This window comes from Macrotis lagotis, chromosome 1, assembly GCF_037893015.1.
Source record: "Macrotis lagotis isolate mMagLag1 chromosome 1, bilby.v1.9.chrom.fasta, whole genome shotgun sequence".
Taxonomy (NCBI): domain Eukaryota; kingdom Metazoa; phylum Chordata; class Mammalia; order Peramelemorphia; family Peramelidae; genus Macrotis; species Macrotis lagotis.
Window position 1 is genome coordinate 324,065,442 of NC_133658.1, and position 13,663 is coordinate 324,079,104.

The following is a 13,663-nucleotide window of genomic DNA, read 5'->3' on the forward strand; positions in this document are numbered from 1 at the left end:
GGGAAGGGGAGGGGCAGGTTACGTGATTCTTTTCCTGAATCCCACCTCCACAGAGCAATTTAGGATGATGCTATAGTACAGCAGTCTCAGCTACAGAAGGGTTATTCCCCAAATACCTTCTCTTTTCCCTTAAGATCCAGAGAGAGAGAGTCTGGGGACTCACAGCAGAAGGGCCAAAAAGGAGGTGAAGCAAAGTCCCAAACTTTAAGATTCAGGACATAAGGGCACAAAAGAAAGGGGTGGGGCATGAGGTTTGAGTGCTAGGAGACATGGACCCTGAGGAGACATGGAGCCTGAGAACCCTAGTGGTAGGCCAGAGTCATGGAAAAAGGAGGGATATGGGACTGGGAGATCCTAGGGGAACCCAGAAACATGGGCCCTGGGGCTCTGGTGGGAAACCAGTAGCCTAGGATTTGGAGAATAGGGGCATGGGGTTTGGGACCCTATGGGGGTGGGGCTGGGGGTACCCTGAGGCCACAGGGCAGTGGGGCTGGTGGCTTACCATAGGGGTTCATGTGGTCACCTGGCATTTGAGGAGGTGTGAGGCCCTGCTGGAAAGGGTCACTGCTACCGTAGGTACTCTGTTCCATGGCAACAATGGGCTGTTGGGGTGGGGCCAGTGGTGTGTATGATGCCATCATTCCTTCCATTCGATTAGACAGGACCTCTGTAGGAATATGAGAAGGTGCTTCACTGGCCTCCTCCCCTCCCCAAACATACACCCAGAGCTGTGCAAGAACCATTAGAACCAGAGAGAAAACTGAAACATTATCAGCAAAGGAAGATAAGTAGGCATTTGAATAGATTATAAACTCACTGGGGGGAGGCATATTTCATTCTCAGAATCCAGTATAATGTCTGACACATATTAAGCACTTATTTTTATTGATGAGGCTCTGATCCCAGGACCCTGTCTCAGGGGTACAATTCAGGAAGAACAAAGACACCACCATTCATGGCCATTCTCATGACAGATACATAACCCCAAAGTGCTTCAGTTCACTTTCCTAGAATGTTTAACAAGGAAGAGTCCTTGTGCCTTTACCCTGGGAGCATAGACTCTCAGAGTTGAAAAGCATTTGAGAGATTATCTATTAGTTGCATCTGTCCCTAAACAAAAGGGCCCTCTACATTATCTATGACAAGGATCTAGCCAGTCTTTACTTGATGATTTTCTAGAAATGGTGAATACATTGACTACCAAGGCATCTTCTAAATAATTTTAGTTGGTAGTTTTTTTTCTGATTTGGAGCCTAAATCTTCTGCCCATTGGCTCTAGTTCTGTTCTACATAAAAGTCTAATCTCTCATATCAAAGTCCTTCAGCTAACCATAGATACCAGTAATGTTCCTTAGAAGTCTTCTCTAGGCAAAACATGCCCATTAGCTTGTTCTCATATAGTAAAGTCTCCAGTCCTGTCAGCCTCTTTTGAACATGCTCTAGATAAGACATGGGGAACATCTGGCTTACAGGATTCAAACAAATGCAGGAGGGACTTGAAATTCAATAAATCTGGGAGCATTTTAGGGGTGAATTAGTTGATTGGTTGAATAAATATAGCAGGTGAATGATGCAATAAATATCCAAATGGCCCTTGCAGAAAAAAGGTTCCCTAGCCTCGCTCTAGTTGATCAATTTGCATTCTAAAATGTGACACCTAGCAAGGAACACAATATTCCAGATATGGTCTAACCGGGGCAGAAGACTTTCCTTTTTCTCCTTCTGGACATTGTCAATACTACCCTACTTCTACTCCCATCTCTGTTGTCAGAGAAGCTTTGCTAAATGCAGTATATTACTATGGTAAACTTGTAACTCATTAAATCCTCCAGATTTTTTCAAGGAAAATATTGCTCAGCTAGCTAGCTTCCTTCACTCACCCCATTCCATACTTAGGCAGTTGATTACTTGAATCTAAGTGCAGGATTTTACATTTATTCTGATTAAAGTCATCTTATCAGATTTAGCCTATCCTTCAAGCCTTGATAGTGGGTCACTCTACAAACCTCTCCCTTCCTCCCACCAGAGAACTCTAAAACATCTATCCTAGTCTCAAGTTTGGATATAACAGACTCAATCAGGAAAGGAAATGGCAAAGAGCATTGGATTTGAACCGTAAGGGTTTGGACTCAAATTCTAGCTTTGCTACTTACAAACTATGGGCCCATGAACAAGTTCTTTCCCATCTTTTGGGTCCATTTTCTTCAACTATAAAATGGGGGAGTGGCATTGGATGAGATCATGAATTCTCAACCTTTTATGTATGATTCCCTCATTTGCCAGTCTGATGAAGCCTAGGGCTGCCTTCTTCTAATAATGTTTTGAAATGTATAAAATAAAATGCATAGGATTATTTAAAAAACTATCATGTTGAAATCATTTTTGAAATATTTTTAAAACAAGTTCACAGACCCTGGGTTAAGAGTCCCTGGATTATGCGATTTCTAGCATTCCTTCTAACACTAAGTCCTTAAATCTTAGGTTCATTTCTGAAGTCAGGGTTGGGTCCCAAACACCCTTAACACTCTTTAATAGGTAGGTATTGTGTATCCTATGCAGGAACCTTCCTTATCTTTTAAGCTTTCTAATATTCTCAGTGCATACCACTTTTCAGGAGAGATGCTGCTGAACACACTCTAAGCTGAACAGAACTGACCTGCAATTTATCTTCTTGTTTCTAGGGACTGAGGTTCAGGGAAACAGGGCCCTGGATAAATGTATACATTCTGAACATGTCACCCCCTCAGCCTCCATTTTTCCCAACAGAAGAGGCCTTTTCTTGGCTTGGTATGACTGTACCATGGTCCCTTCACCCCTGCAGCATGGAGAGACCCTACCCTTTCCACAGACACACAGACACACAGACACACAGACACACAGACACACAGACACACACACACACAGACACACACACACACACACACACACACACACACACACACACACACACACACACACCTTGCCCCAGCCGCTGTGAGTTCTGTTGTTCCTGCTGTTGCTGGTGCCTTCTTGCCAGCTTCTTCATCTGTACAAAAGAAAGACAGGCCATGTCAGTGGAGATGCAGCTCCCACCTACCTCCCCACTAGTCCTGGCTGCTGGCGGGGCAGTAGGTAGACCCAGAGGGGAGAGGTGGGAAGGTAGATGGGAAGTAAAAATGAAATGACCATTTACTCACCTTGGCTCTCTGGTTCTGAAACCAGACCTGGACCACACGGACGCTGAGCCCTGTTTCTGCAGCAAGTGTCTCTCTGACCTGCTCAGGGAGAAGGGAAGTGCCATTCAACTTCCTTTTTCCCTCTCCCCAAACTCTCCTTTCCCTCCCAGAATGGTCCCAAGCTGACTCAACCTCTCATACTAGAAAGAAAGCTTCATCTGGAAAGAGCCAAGAATAGATCTAGAAATATGGCTTCAGGAAGGCATTCAGGACTTCAGTCCTATGGAGGGGGGATGCCCCTGGTTGGAGGGGAGCATCTCCTGAATGCTTCCTGGGACCTATGTATATATCAGCTTTCATTTCTATAAAGTTACTTTTGAATAGCCCTAATGGACAGGAATACTACCTTTGTTGAATCCTAAATTTGCCTCCCTTTAAGGTCCACCTTTAAATTCTAATTCTGTCTTCTTGGGACAAACAAAACAAATCTAATCCATCTTCAAATATTTGAAGACAATGATCTCACTGCCTTTTCTTTAGACCCCCAGATCCTTACTCAGGGGGCCATCTTGTTCAACCCATACCTTGGTTATGAATTTTCTCTATAATACTCCTTATAGCCTCTGTCAAAAAAATCTCCAGGCATGGAGAAGCCATTCCCATCTCAGTCAACCTATTCTATTTTTGGACTTGTCTAATTAAAGTCACATAGCAATTATGTCTGAGTCAGGATTCAAACACAGGACTCCTGACATCATGTTCAGGACTACCTAGTCTTCAAGAGAGCCAACTTCCAGAGCTCTCCAGCCCCAGGAAAGTGGAGATCCTTGGAGAGAGATACAAAGTAATGTGTTCTCCCAGGTCAGGATGGTAGGGAGTAATACTAGTAAGGGAGAGGCAGTCTTTGTTTCTGGCCTAGCAAAGGTATCTGAGAGGACTCACCTTTCGACAGGGCTTGGAGGAAACTTCAAAGGAGGCCTTGAATGCTCTCCTCTGCTGTGTGGTGAGGATGGTTCGGGGCCGCTTTGGCCTCCTTGGGTCCTTCCCATCATCACTGCCTTTACCCTGGCCACCTTGGCCTTTGGCTGGCTTCACATCTCCATCTTCCTCATCACTTTTCACTGTGGGCAATACATTGGGGACATAGTTAAGGATTTTGAAGGCCTTCAAGGATAGGAAAAGACAGACTCAGAAAGACCCTCATTGCAATAAGCTATTATAATCCTAGACAGCTTCAGAGTCAACTCCCTGCTTCCCTTGGCCAGTGGTTCTCATTGGTCTCTGTTTATCCTATTTTTGAGTTCATTTCACTATCTGGCCTGAGGAGTAGGAAAAAGTATTAACAATAATTCTAAATCCCATTTTTTCAATGTCTCATAAAACATTTTTCCCACAACCTCTACATAGAAGAGAGTAGTACAAACATTATTAACTACATCTTACAGATGGGGAAATTGAGACTTAAAGAGAAGTGGTTTGCCCATAGTCACACAGCTATGAAGTGAAAGGAGCAGAACTTAAACTTGGGTTCAAGGCTCTTCCACTACACCAGTCTGTCAAGACCTCACCTTTTCCCCTATGGACTAAGCCCAGCCCTTCCCCATCCCCACCCCCCCAATACCAAGGCCAGAGACTAAGATACCCAGGGGAAGTCACAAGGGCTTCTGTGGAGGTTCTAGAGAACTAGATGATTGGGGACAGCTAGATGGCATGCTGGATAGAGCACTGGCCCTGGAGGCAGGAGGACCTGAGTTCAAATCCAGTCTCAGACACTTAATAATTACCTAGCTGTGTGACCTTGGGCAAGTCATTTGACCCCATTGCTTTGTAAAAAAAAGAGAGAGAAATAGATGATTGACAGGGAAGATACACACTCATATACATAAATGTAAATTCATTTGCACAAATAATGTCAGTACATCAAGGACTTGTGACTCCTCACACAGCATTTATACCTGTTATCTATAACTTACTATCTCATAGCAAAAAAACACATAATGCATATTTATCCATCCATGTACATATGCATAATTTACATAACTATACTATCATACATTTCTACCTGGTTGTACTTTGGGACTTCTCTGACTTTGGCATGCCTCAGGAAGCTCAATATTTGGAAAATCTCATCCTTCTGTAAGACCTCATCTCCTTGCTACACCACCTCATCATTATCTTCTACCTCCGATTGGAGGGTGAGGCTATGAACTCTAAACCTCCATTTAAGGAATAAGTCAAGTTCAGACATCTCCTCATTTCTCACCTAGTTACACTATTTTTGAGACTTCTCTGATTGACTTCTCCATTATGATCCACCATTGGATACCATCTCCTCTCACACTCACCACTTTAAGTATTTTGTGATATGTCTTCCCTTATTCAAATGTAAACTTCTTTGAACTCAAGGACTGCTTTTGTTTTTTCAGATATCCCAGTGACTGATACTTCTTGTTGCTATTGTTCAGTCATTTCAGTCCAATCCCATTTGGGTTTTCTTGGCAAAGTGGAGTGGTTTGCCATTTCCTTCTCCAGTTCATTTTACAGATGATGAAATACAGATAAAATAGGGTTAAGCAACTTGGTCACACAGATAGTAAATGTCTGAAGTCAGATTTGAACTCCGATCTTCCTTTCTCCAGGCCCTGTGCTAGCTGAGCCTAGCATATATAGTATTTACTTAAAAAATGTTTATAGACAGCCTATTCCTCCCTCACATATACACATACAGATTTGTACACACATAAATACCCATATATACTCATACATATACATTTATAGCTAAGAACATCAAAACAAGCTTCAATCAATCAATCAATAAACAGGCACTGTACTAAACATTGTGTTCCATTGGAAAAATGGCACTTAAGTTAGGCTTTGAAGAGAAGATAGGACAGTCAGAGATTTGGGGCAGAGAGAGATGTGGGAACAAAGTCAAGAATGCTGGAAAACGTGGGGCTTAGCCAACAGTTCGATGTGGTTGGAGTAGAGACTATGTGGAGGCAAATAAGAGGGGGAAAGACAATAAAGTAGGTTAAGGGCAAGTTATGAAGCATTATGAATGTCAAATTAAAGAGTTTGCATTTTATTCTCTAATGGAAAGAGTCCTGAACTAGGATCTGAGTTTTGAGTTCTTTCATCAACTACCTGTGTGACCTTGGGCACATATCTCTGGACCTCAGGCTCCTCATCTGTAAAATGAGGAGTTTGGAAGAGATCTCTCAGGTTCTCCTACCTTTAGATATCAATGTTGCTAATAGGGAACCATTAAAGAAGTAATGAGCAGGAGAGATGTATTCGGGCCTAGACAACAGAAAAATGCATCTGTAGGTGCATTTTATGCTACAGGTGAGAAGTGATGAGGGTCTGAATTTGGGTGGTAGCAGTGTGAGGTGAGAGGAGGGGGCTCCTTATTGTGACTGTAGAATTGACAAAAATTGACAAGGGCTGGGTGATGGAGAAGGAATGATATTGGAAGATCACAGGTTTTGAGCATCTGTTATTCTAGTGATGCTCTCACCTGGAATAGGGAAGCTGATATGTTTATTTTCATACATGGAGAGAGTGGAGAACCTCTCTGGGGCCAATTTCCAGAAGACAGAAATGTCTTCTGGACTTAAAACAAGAAAATGAGGAAGGTAGTCTGGTATTGGAGGTGGAATGGGGCAGAGGGGCAGGGAATTGAAGTGAATTGAGAAATGTGTGATATCCTGGGTGAAAACCCACTTTAAAATCCATATCCTTTAACCCTGCCCTCCCACCATATGCAATTAAGCTATTATTTATTAAATTTGTTGGATACTGGGATACAAAACCAAAACAATTCAATAATTCTTGCCTTAAGCATTATGCATTCTCTTGGAGGTTGGGGTGAGAGCAGGGGACATTCAACTACAATATCAATTGCATTCCAGGCCTGGAGGACAACCTGAACAAAGGTCCTAGATGATAAATGGAAGAGGGAAATATTGAGGCCAGTTGGATTGCAACCTAGAATGTGTGAAGGAGAATAATATGAAATGATATGTAAAGGGAAGCAGGAGCCAGATTATGGAAGACCTTAGATATCAGGCTGAAGAGTTTTTGTTTTATCTTAGAAGGAATAGGGAGCCACTAAAGACTTTTGAACAGATCAGTGATATGTTCTGATCCATGTCTTAAGAAGTTACTTTGTCAACTGTCTTTCAGTACTTTTGAAGAACAGAATTGAAGAGACAGAGAGACCAATTTGGAGGCTGTTATAATATTTCAGGAATATGACATGGACCTCGGCTAGGATAATGTCTGGGTAAATGAGAGGAGGCAATGCCAGAGGTAGAATGAGCAAGACTGAACAAGTGATTGGCAAACACACAAACCTGTGCTTCCTCAAGGGAGGGAAATTAAGATTTGAGATGAGAGACTCTTCTTATCCATGTGAAGTGCACAGTCCAGAAGAAGGACATCCATTCATACACAGAAGCACATGACACAGACACAGATATTGTATGTTCTTTCAAGATCAGGATTTAGTTAGTAGAACAATAGGTTCAGTGTTAGAAAAAAATGGATTTGAGTCTTGGCTCCAACACTTCCTGGTTGAATGACTGCTAAAAGTCATAAACCCTCTCTGAAGCTCAACAGCTTCTCCTTCTGTAAAGTGGAGGCCTGCCTACCTCACAGGAAGAGAATATATTATCAATCAATCACCTTTGGTCCCATGTTAAAAAAAAAACCCCAAAAACAAACCTTAAGGAACACAGAACCTAGGAAGTTGGGGAAGGGAAAGAGGAATTGGATATTAGAATCAACACATCTTCTGGAACTAGCAGCAATAATCAATGTCCTGGCCAGGTTCTGGAGTCAGGGATTAATATGATCAATATAACAATGATCATTTATATTTCTATAGCACCTTACAATCTATAAAGTGCTTCACATCCATGACTTCACTTGATCTTCACTACAGTTTTGGGAGGTGGGCAGGGTCCAACTGTCCCAATTTTACAGAGAAAACCAAGGCTCAAGCACTTTAAACAGTGAATATGTGATGTGACCTAGGTGTTGGGTTTCACTGGAGGTTCTGTGGTCAGCTAGTGCTGGTGCAAGCACAGAAGATAGAACACTGGATCTGGAGTCAGACAGACTCCATGTTATGAGTTCAAATCTGGCCTGTCACTTAACTGGGCAAATTATTTAATCTTGTTGATCTCAGTTTTTTCATCTGTAAAAAGAACTGAAGAAGAAAATGGCAAACTGTCCTATATCTTTGCCAAGAAAATCCCAAATGGGGGTCACAAAAAGTTGAACACAAATGAATAACAACAACAAAAGATCAAATAGTTGGACTCATTTTACATATGAGAAAACTCAATTCCAGAGAAATAATCTGTCCAAGTAAGTCACTAGGCTGTGTCTTGAGCCTTCTCCTGCCCTTCTGAGAAGATATGCTGGAGAGAAACATACACCCATGCAGCTTCTGCTCTCTTCCCTCTTTTTACATATAGAATTGATCTCTTTGAGAGTTGATTCAGGATTTCTCCTCTTCCCCAGCCTCAATATGTCCATTTATGAATCTCTTATATTAGTAGAAAGCAGCTTTCTTTCTGCAACCTACATCATACTCCTCTACTGATTTATCTCTATCAGGAAGTCTTAAATTAACCCTCCCTCTCTCAGCTCCTGGAGAACTACTACAGCTGATATGCCTCCCATTGCTCTATCCTCCCCAAGCTCAGCTTTATAATTATTCTCTCATAGTGCTGTATGTCCTCTCTGCTAGCCTCAGACTCTCAAGGTGGAAGGAAGGCTACAAAGGGCCTCTTCTCCAATGCCCCTTCTACTCTTCCCCCCCCCAATTGATACAGATGTCCTCCATTGGTCCATTGAAAAAAATTTCAAGATCTTTGTTGATAGGGAACTCTACCACACAAAAAAGTCAGTTTTAATTACAGTTTTCATTACTAGGATGTTCTTAATGTGAAGTTTGAAATCTTTCGCCTTAGAAAGGAGCTAATTTCCTTGACTGTCTTGAAGATACTTAAAAATCCTGTTCCTTCTAAATTTCTCTTTACCTAGGGAAAATATTCCCAGTCCTTTCAACCAGATGAGAGTCTGGTACAACCACATTCTAAGTGATGTTTCAGTTTGTCAGCATTCCTCCAAAAAACGTGTTGCCCCAAACAGACATAGTATTCCAAATATGATCTGACTGGGGCAGAAATCAGGGAACTAGTTGTAGAATTGGTTTCCCTGAGAGGCACTTAGCTTTCTGTTGTTCCATGGCCAGTGGCAGGTCCCTGAATGCTTGGGCCTCTAGCCAAAAGAAGTCCTTTCTCTCCCAAGCCCATCATTAGCTCACCAGTAGGGATGGACTTGGAGAAGGAAGTGGCAAACCCTTACAGTATCTTTGCCAAAAAAACCACCCAGACAGAATTGGTCCATGGGGTCATGAAGAGTCAGACTGAACAACAACAAGGGATTGACTCCCACACCAGAGAGCCTGGAAAGCTATACTGAGGGGAGCATATTATCTTCCTGTGGCATCCTGAGGTGATGTGGATGAGGAATATGACAATGGGTTTTTTGTGGGAGAAAAGTCTTTGTTATATCATGGAAGGCAGATCTTAGTAATGGGAAGGGGCTAGCTAGGCTTGTAGCTCCAACCTCAGAGTAGCTCATCTAGGGACGTGACCTAGATGGAATCATTGGGTTTGAGAATCATAGAGGACCGGGCTGGGGGACAGGACCATAGCCCTATAAGGACTGAAGCCCCCCAGGCAATGGGGTTCAAGGTCACCTCTTCTGGGTACACCTGTCCTCCTTCTTACCAAGACTGGTCCTCTCCCTGCCCCCCTTCCTCTCCCCCCACTAACCCGAGGCTCTTCCCAGAGGTGGGATGCTGGAAACTCACCAGAGTCTGACTCATCCGGGCTCACAGAGCTGAGCAAGTCTTTCTCTTTCTCGTAGTCACTCTTGCAGAGCAGTTGGCCCTCCTTGAGCACGAACTCATCGCCTTTCCGGAGCTGCCTCTCGCATACGCAGCAGCAGAAGCAGCTGAGGTGGTACACACATTCGAGGGCCCGCATCACGAACTCCGTGGGTGCAATCTTCTCCATGCAGCCGCTGCACTTGGCTGCAAAAAGTCTGTTGGAGGGTAGGGGGGACAGGAAGACTTCAGACACAGGGTGGATCTCTCCACCCTGTTAAGTGGGACTGAGCCCTTGGCTGTAGTGGTTGGGGATGGTTGCTAAGGGACCAGAGTGAGCCTGCTCATATGGCCCCCTCCCTCAAACCCTACCCCTACAGATGCCTCCTCTCAATGTCCACTGGAGCCTCCATCTATCCTTCCTATAATAGGAATATCATCCTTTCAAATGAGATATTTGTAAAAGACATAAGACAGAGCTTAGCACACAGTAGGTTCATTATAAATATTTTCTTTGCCTCTGCTCTGTAAAAAAAGGAACCTGTATATACTAACATATATGTAATATGTCTGTATATATTTATGTAAAATTATGGGGATATGAAGAATCTGCCCCATGGGCCTCTTGGGTCTTTATTCCCTGAGCTCTGACCTTTTCACCTGGTATTAGAGAAATATTTGAGAAGAATTCCCTGACACCTAAAATCTATGAAGCATCAGGACTGGGTAGATTGCCCTATCTTTTTCTTGTTACAAGAGGAAAACAGCTGTCATATTTGGAGGACAAGAGGGAGGAAAGATTTCTGGAAATGACTGTGACATAAAAACAAAAAGCATCAACAAAGTTTATTTTTAATAATTCTTTTCTGCTGTTACAACTTTGTTTGAGACAGTTTCATTACAAGAGTGGGAGAGGGATTCATGGACCTCGTCCAAGACCAGGGGAGTCTCTCAACCCAGGGTCTGAAAAACTCTGCCCCCCCCCCCCCCGTCTGCCCAAACTTATCATGATGCATTGGATGGAGCACTGATGTTGGAGTTAGGAAGACTTAAGTTCAAATCTGGCCTCAGGTACTTACAGACTGTGTGACCCTAGACAAGTAACTTAACTTCTGTAAGACTCAATTTCTTCAACTGTAAGATAGGGATAATAATAGTACCAACCTCCCAGGGTGATTGAAAAGGTTAAAATAGGGGTAGCCAGGTGTCAAAGTGGATAGAACACTGACCCTGGAGTCAGAAGGACCAGAGTTCAAATTTAGTTGCAGACACTTAATAATTCCCTAGCTGTGTGACCCTGGGCAAGTCACTTGACCCCATTACTTTGCAAAAACCAAAAAAAGAAAAAGGTTATGATAATAATTGTAAAGCATTTAGCCTACACCTGGTACCTAGAAAAAACTCAGTGGTCAATGAACATTTATTAAGTACCTTCTGTATCCTTGGGGGGAAAATAGAGGCAAAAAGTAGTCCCTGCCCTAACAGAATTCACTGTCTAATGGAGGAGACAACTTGCAAACATGCTCTATGTAGAATAAATACAAAATAATAAAGGTAGGAAAGAATTGGAATTAAGAAAGTTTAGGAAAGGCTTTCTGTGGGAGGTAGGCTTTGAGTTGGGACTCAAAGGAAGTCAAGAATTCAATAAGAGAAGGGAGAGTGTTCCAGACATGGGGGCCAGCTGAGAGATAGAGTCATTGTGGAACAGCCAGGAGGCCAGTATCACTGGATGGATGAGTATAGGGAATAAGGTATGAGAAGTCTATAAAGGTAGGAGGGGACTAGATTATAAAGGGCTTTGAATGTCAAAATAGCATTCTGGATTTGTTCCTGGAGACAGTAGGGAGTCACTGAAGTTTATTGAGTGGAGGGTGGCAGGTATGATGGAGGGGTTATGACATGATCATATATGTGCTTTAGGAAAATCATTTTAATGACTGAAAGAAGATGGATTGAAATGGGCAGAACTGAGGCAGGTGCCAGGTGTGGGCTAAATGCTTTACAATTATTATCATAACCTTTTCTTTTTCTTTTTTTTGGTTTTTGCAAGGTAATGGGGTTAAGTGACTTGCCCAAGGTCACACAGCTAAGGAATTATTAAGCGTCTGTGACCAAATATGGTAATAATCCAGGATGCACTAGAGTGGGGGCATGATTCAAGGAAAGAAGGAAACAAATTTAAGAGATGTTGCAAAGGTGAAATCAACAGAACCTGGCAAAAGCTTGGATCTGGGGAGGATGGTGTTGCCTTCTACTGTAATAAGAGAAGTAAGAAAAAAGAAGGGAAGGGTTAAGAGAGAAAGGTGAGTTCAATTTTGCACCTTTTGAGGTCAAATGAACTGGACATCCAATTTAAAATGTCTGAAAGGATGTTGGAGATGCAAGACTGGAGATCAGCAGAGATGTTAGGGCAGGATAGGTAGATTTGAACTCATAAGCATACAAATGTCAATTAAATCTATGGTTGCCAATGAGCTTCACAGAGGGAGAGAGAAGACGGTCCCCCACTCCCCAATCCACTGGGACACCTACAGTTTGAGGGCATGACCGTATGAGGATACATCAAAGGGATAGTCAGATAGGTAAGTAGAGAACCAGGAAAGAGTGATGTCCTGAAAACCTAGAGAAAAGAGATTATCAAGGAGAAGAGGTTGATCAATAATGTCAAAGGTCACAGAGAGGTCAAGAAAAAAGAAGATTGAGAAAAGGCCATTAGGTTTATCAATTAAGAGATAATTGGTAACTTTAGAGAGAGTAATTTCAGTGGACTGATGAGGTCAGAAGCCAGATAGTAAGGGGTTAAGAAATGAGTGAGAGGAGAGAAAGTGAAGGCATCTATTGTAAATGTAGCCTTTCAAAGAATTTAGCCACAAATGACAGAAGAGATATAAACCACTGAAAGATCAAGTGAGGGTTTTTTCATAATGGGGGAGATATAGGAATGTTTGGAGGCATTAGGGATGGAGATAAGTGATAGAATGAGGATGAGAGAAGGGGGCAATCTGTTGGAAGAGATAGGATGGAATGGGATCACTTGTGCAGGTAGAGGTATTATTTTTGGGAAGGAGTAAGACCACCTCATCATGTAAATATGGGTGAAAGAAGAGATGGCAGTGGCAAAAGAGAGATGGCTGAGTGATGAGTTGAGGAAGAGGGGAGCAGGGAAGCTCACAACTAATGGCCTCTATTTTTTCTGTAAATTATGAAACAAGGTTCTCAGCTGAGAAAGTAGGAGCAGAGGGAGTCATGGGAGGTTGGAGTAAGAATGGAAGTGAATTGATAAATGTGACAGAACACAAATTTGTAATGGGCTCCTCAAAATGGTTCTGTGATTTTTCCTCCATCTTCATTCAACAGCATGTATGTAGGGGCAAAGGTGGCTGTATGATAGGAGGACAATACAGAATTGAATTGGTTCACCAAAGTATCAAAGATAGGGAAAACAGGAGAAAGTAGTCAGTGGAGGAGAAAAGACCTGGGATAGCACTGAAGTGTTAAGTGATAAAAGAGTAAAATGTCAACAAAGAATAGGGTTTGGTGAGGGAAAGCTGAGGGACAGGTCCCATCAAATAAAGGAATTTCAGAATTCTTGAACATGGTGGTG

The 13,663-nt window shown here is 42.6% G+C and overlaps 1 protein-coding gene across 1 annotated transcript in view; it reads right to left on the reverse strand.

The window, feature by feature from the left end:
- LMX1B (LIM homeobox transcription factor 1 beta) overlaps positions 1–13,663 on the reverse strand; it is a 182,904-nt gene that overhangs the window by 7,668 nt on the left and 161,573 nt on the right. Inside the window, exons 3-7 of the mRNA XM_074211551.1 lie at positions 10,045–10,277; positions 4,098–4,276; positions 3,177–3,254; positions 2,959–3,025; positions 503–667 (exon numbers count right to left, since the gene is read on the reverse strand). Coding sequence (XP_074067652.1) covers positions 503–667; positions 2,959–3,025; positions 3,177–3,254; positions 4,098–4,276; positions 10,045–10,277 — 722 coding nt within the window. The remainder of the gene's footprint in view (positions 1–502; positions 668–2,958; positions 3,026–3,176; positions 3,255–4,097; positions 4,277–10,044; positions 10,278–13,663) is intronic.